The 5,666-nt window shown below is 65.4% G+C and overlaps 1 protein-coding gene across 1 annotated transcript in view; it reads left to right on the top strand.

The window, feature by feature from the left end:
- STOML1 (stomatin like 1) overlaps positions 1–1,851 on the top strand; it is an 8,191-nt gene extending 6,340 nt beyond the window's left edge. Inside the window, exons 5-7 of the mRNA XM_006153352.3 lie at positions 284–461; positions 572–796; positions 1,010–1,851. Of these exons, the coding sequence (XP_006153414.1) occupies positions 284–461; positions 572–796; positions 1,010–1,203 (597 nt within the window). The 3' untranslated portion in view covers positions 1,204–1,851. The remainder of the gene's footprint in view (positions 1–283; positions 462–571; positions 797–1,009) is intronic.
- Positions 1,852–5,666: the final 3,815 nt, after the last annotated feature.

Genomic DNA, 5,666 nt, shown 5'->3' with positions numbered 1-5,666 from the left:
CGCCTCTGGCCCCAGCGTCTTGTCCCCGAGTAGAGCCGAGATTTCCCCTAGTCCCGGACCTCCGGGTTCTGTCTGGGCGTTTGCAGCTGCTGTTCCGCGCCTGCAGCAGAGTCCTCCCCGGGCAGAATCCCATCCCTTCCTGCTGGCCTGGTGCCCCCGCAGGTGCTCATTCCGTCCCCTCCCAGGCTGGCACCCCGTCCTCCGTGCGTGGCCACCACAGCCTGCCCAGAGGCAGCTCGGGATCGGTTTGGTGACTGCCTTCCGCTTCGCCCTCCGTCCCCAGCTGGAGATCAACGACGTGACCAGGGCCTGGGGGCTGGAGGTGGACCGCGTGGAGGCGGGGCCGCTGGGGCCCGTGCTCCCCCCGCCCCGGGCCGGCCCCGCCGCGCCCAGCCTGGACGGCACCCTCCAGCAGCTGGCGCGCCACTTCCTGGGAGGGGGCGCCCCGCCGCCGGGGCCAGGTGAGCCCGCCCTGTCCCAGGGCCCCGGTGCCAAGGCAGCGAGGGGACCCCGAAGGGACGTGGTCGGGGGTGTTGAACAGAGGCGGGAAGGGGCAGTGACAGGGCCCCAGTGGACACCGTGGAGCTGGTGAGCGAAGCCGAGCCACCCGCGCCTCCCGCCGGACCCCGGCCCTGCCCGCAGCCGTGCCCGCCGCAGCCCGTGGCCGAGGGGTTGCTGGCCGTCCTGCAGCCCTTCCTGTCCGAGGCCCTGGTCAGCCAGGTCGGGGCCTGCTACCAGTTCAACGTCCTGCTGCCCGGGGGCGCCCGGCGCGCCTACTTCCTGGACCTCAGCTCAGGTGCGCCGCCTCCTGCCCCAGGGAGGCCACAGCAGGAGGGGTGCGGCCGGTTTCCAGATGTCGCCCCCCCCACGGCCGCTCAGAGGGCGGGGTCCTGCACCGAGTCCCTGCACAGCTGCCCTTCTCCCTGGGCGCCTGCCATTCAGAGACTGTCGCCCCCACTCGGTGCCACCCTCGCTGTCCCCCACTAATGCAGGCTTGCTTTCCCCACAGGACGAGGGCAGGTGGGACACGGGGTGCCCGACGGCGTCCCCGACGTGGTGGTGGAGCTGGCCGAGGCGGACCTGCGGGCCCTGCTGTGCAGGGAGCTGAGGCCGCTGGGCGCCTACATGAGCGGGCGGCTGAAGGTGACAGGTGACCTGGCCGTGGCCATGAAGCTGGAGGCCGTCCTCAGGGCCCTGAAGTAGCAGCCTTGACTGACCGTCCACACTCCAGCCCTGAGCCTGGTGCCAAGCCAGGGGGGCCTCTTGGAGGAGGCGTCACTGCACCACAGACTGTGGAGTCCTCGCAGCCTGGAGCCATGGAGCGGGGCTGGAAGAGGCCGGGCCAGGTGGCTGCCCCTGTCCCTGCAGTGAGCTCTGGACAAGCCCCGGCCCCTGTCCCCAGCGAGTGCCCAGCCGAGCCGGGGCCAGCCACCCTGAGGGGGCACAGGACCCTCAGAGCAGCCTGGGCAGCTCGTCACCCCAGCACAGGCTCAGCTCCGAGCTCCAGCAGGGGTCGCCCCCAGAGCACCGACTCCCGCCCACCCGGCTGCATGCGCGCCGAGCCGGACAGCATGGAGGACAGCCTTGACCAATAAACGTGTGTGTGTGCGCGTGCGCGTGTACAGCGGCTCGGGCACGGCACAGACCCTGCAGCCGGCGTGGACCGGAGTCCTTGAAACGCCCCCTTTTCTCGGGGGCTCCGCCCGAGGGCTCAGCTCTCTGAGGGTGTCAGTTCCCCAGGAGGGAGGGACGGCCATGCGTGCCACAGACGGGCCGGAACCACTGGGCAGGGGCGGGGACACCGGGACTTCACCGGGTGACTGAATGGCATGGAGGCACCGCCCGGCCCCACAGGCGATGGCTGCCGCGGCCGCCCCCCCCCCCCCCCTCCACCCCAAGGACATGGTCCAGCTTCCTGGAGAGTTTTGTGGGGAGACCCTAACCCCTAAACCAGGCAGCCCTGTGGGAAGCAGCCTCAGCTGCTCCTGGGCCACCCCGGCTTTCTCGCCCTAACTGTTCAAGTCTTCCCCCAGACCCCGTGTGCTGCCACCACCCCGAGACCCATGGGCCCTCTCCCATCCCGTCCACTGAGTTGTCTTCCTACGCATGCCTGCCTGTGTGCACACTTCTCTGCGCATGCGTGTCCACGTGCCGTTCCTAAGCACGTGTGTCCACATGCCGTGCCAGCATGGGTGCTCGGGCCACGTGCTCTTGCTGCGGGTGCGGCTGAGGTGCCCGTTACTGAGCGTGAGCCGTTACTGCCCAAGTGCGCCTGAGGTAATCTTCCCACGCACGTGCGCCCACGTGCCTTTCCGGCACAGCTGCGGCCCAGGCACGTGTTCTGAGCACGTGTGTCCACGTGACGTCCTGGCACGTGTGCGTCCACGTGCTGTGCTGCTGTGGCCCAGGCACGTGTTCTGAGCACGTGTGTCCACGTGACGTCCTGGCACATGTGCGTTCATGTGCTGCGGCTCAGGCACGTGTTGTGAGCACGTGTTGCCACGTGACGTCCTGGCACATGTGCGTTCATGTGCTGCGGCTCAGGCACGTGTTCTGAGCACGTGTGTCCACGTGATGTCCTGGCACGTGTGCGTCCACGTGCTGTGCTGCTGCAGCTCAGGCACGTGTTCTGAGCACGTGTATCAACGTGCAGTTCCTCACGTGTGCGTCCACGTGCCTCCCCTGCAGCCGGGCTGAGGGGCCTGTTGCTGCGCATGTGCGTGACTGGCTCGCTCACGTGTGCGCCTGCGCCGCAGTGGCCGGGACCTTTGCGTGTGGGGCGTGCGGGCACCTCTCAGCCCCTTGCTACTACACTGCGCAGGCGTCTGGGTGTCGGGTGTCAGGGTGGCCCTTGTCACCAGCCGTGAAAGAACCGGGGAACTCCTAGTGAAGCAGATGGGGAGGAGCCCCCCGCGCACGAGACAGGCGGGGCATGGAGGCTGCGACCCTGAGGGAAGGGGCCGCCCTGCGGGACGGGCCGGGAGCCTCCACAGGGACCTGAGGAGGGGGGGCTGAGCGCGGGCAGTTCGGGTCGGGGACAGGACTCTGCTGGCCTCACTGCGCGAGCCGGAGCCGTCCGAGCCGTCGCTGACAGGAATGAGGACCCCGCAGTTTAGGGGAAATGGGGTGTGGGGAGATAAGAGATCGTCCCGGGTGGTCTCTGCGGGCCTGGAAGGGCCAGGAAGATTCAGGGGAAGCCTGTGAGGGTGGAGGGGGAGGCTGCCATGATCCCGCCGGGGCGTGTGCGTCCTGAGGAGGGGCGGCCGACAGGCTGTGTGGCCTGAGGAGAAGAGACGGCTGGCATTCAGCAGAGGGGAGTCACTGCGGGGCACCTCGAATTCAGGAGAGGACACGTGCACGAGAGGGGGCGCCCCCCACGGGCCCTGCCCTGCCGCCCCTCACCCTGGGCAGGTGCACAGTGCCTGGCGCCTTTCAGCTGACCGCTGGGGACTCGAACCCGGCGCCTGGGGAGCCCTGGCTTCCCCGGGGCAGTGCAGCGCCGGGGCCTAACGTGTCTGCGTTACTGAGATCGGCGGTGCCACGGGCACACTGAGCACGGCCCCGCGCACGCCGGCCCGCCTCTGCACAGCGCCCTCTGCCGGCGGGCCCGGGTTACTGTCCTGGAAAGTTGGGGTTTCGCGTTCCGGCTGTCCGGTGGGACGTGGGTGCCCCCCAGCCCCTTCTCCGTCCTCCTTTCTGTTGGGAATGGTCCTGGGGCTGCCAGGCCGGGGCTCCGCCCGCAGCAGCCGCCCCCCGCCCGGCTGCCCCCACGCTCCGTTCTTTAGGGGCTCTGTGTGTGCGGCGGGGTGACGGCTGAGGCTTCCCGTCCGTCCTTGTAGGTATCCCCGTCTTTGGAGCACTTTTTGCCTAAAACATATAATTTTCCCCGTTTAAATATCTTGAAATCGTTTCTCCTGTTCTCAGTGACGCCCAAGTCTGGCCATATCTTTAAGAGACGCCTTGTCGCCTGTCGTGTGACCGCGTCTGTCTGCCGCGTCCCCTTTCCCCTGCCGGCTGTTTCTGTTTTGACATCTGGGAGCTTTTTAAATATCGGGGAGATGAGTGGTCAGCCGCTTTTCATAGGAGTGATAAGTCGTTTTTTACCCAATTTGCTGGTTTCTTTTTTTTTTTTGAAAGAAACTTTTAAAAAATAATTACTTATTTTTATTTTATTTTACTTATTCATTCATTTATTTTAATTTGACCAAAGGGAAACATACAGAGAGAGGGAGGAAGTGAGAAAGCAAGCCGCCAGGTCCGAGGCTTGAACCATTGTCGGCCAAGTGGGAGTGTTCAGCGCCTTAACCACCACGCCACCTGCTGGTCCCCGCAATTTGCGGGTTTCTATTTTGACTTGCGTATGATCTTTTTTCTGTGAAATTTTAGAAATGCACTTTGTAGATATTTTATCTCATGACATCTGAATTTTGAGTCATAAGGATAAAAACTTCTGAGATTCTGAAGGAATTCCACGTGCTCTATTTTAATCCGACTTGTCCGTTTTTGCCCCACTCGGCGTTCACACGAGCACACAGTCGGGGACACCCGCGGGCCGCCGTGTCCGGCTCCGCTCTGCCCCGGGCTCCGCTCTGCCCCGGGCCGGCGTGCGCCGCCCTCACTCTGCAGGCCTCGCGTCGGCCCCTGTCCACGAGCTTCTGTGTCCGTGCGCGTCTTCAGGCGTCTGAGCGCCGTGCTGGTCTGAGCACGCTTTGCTAAGCCGACGCCGCGAACTCCGTCTTTGCCGGCGCTGCCCTGCGTGGCTCTCCCTCCCTCTGTGCTGTCCTGGCGGAATGTGATCACGGGAAAGAGCCTGTGGGCAAAGGAAAAGGGGGGGACAGGGAGGGAGCTTGTAGAGAGGAACTGGGGTCCTGGGCTCTGGCGGTGATGGCGGGACACAGGAGTGACACCCACACCCCAGCAGAAAGCAGGGAGGAAGGAGGAGGGCAGGGGCCGTGCCTGCCTACGGGGTGTCAGAAGGTGCCCCAGGGCGACCTCGAGGCTCTCCACAGCTCCTGGGCACCCAGGGCCATGCGGTCACCTTGGAAGGGCCAGAGTCGGGGCACCCAGAGGCCTTCCTGCTGGGCCCATGGGTCCATGCAGGGCACCCATGCAAGTCCAGCCCTGAGCTTGCGGTGCCATCTGCTGGCGATGTGGGAGATGGCCGCGCTTCTCATAGCACAGGACCCTCCGCCATGGAAGGGGGGAGTACCCTGGCCTGACCATTCGTGCCCGCCTCCCACACCCCTCTTGTACCCAAGGCCAGGCGAGCTGGGCGAGAGTGAGGGGAGGGAGGGCTTGGGGCCTGAGAGCTGGGGGAGGCTGACTACTGTGACCTCAGGGCAGGTCTGTGAGACGGGCCGGTTGTGCCCAATGGCAGTTTACACCCCCCCGGGATGAGATGCCATCACTTCTGGGGGCTTCTCCCCCATCCTAGCAAATATTAAAACACATGGGATTCCGGGGCGAGACCTGCCACGTCCCCGTAAGGTGACAGGGAGTGACTGTGTGCATATGCCTGCACACGCCCTGGAGGTGACGCCCCGGCAGTGCCTGGCACAGTGTGGTCACCGGTGGCCACCCTGGACAGTGAGAAACATCGTCTACACGCTGTCTGCACGTGTAAGGAAACCGTGCCGGGCGCGACAGCTAGCCATTAAAGAGGCCGA

The sequence above is a fragment of the Tupaia chinensis genome, unplaced genomic scaffold (genome assembly GCF_000334495.1).
Source record: "Tupaia chinensis unplaced genomic scaffold, TupChi_1.0 Scaffold000369_1, whole genome shotgun sequence".
NCBI classification, from domain to species: domain Eukaryota; kingdom Metazoa; phylum Chordata; class Mammalia; order Scandentia; family Tupaiidae; genus Tupaia; species Tupaia belangeri.
The sequence above is the reverse complement of the archived record's forward strand: the minus strand, read 5'-3'. Positions and strand labels throughout refer to the sequence as shown.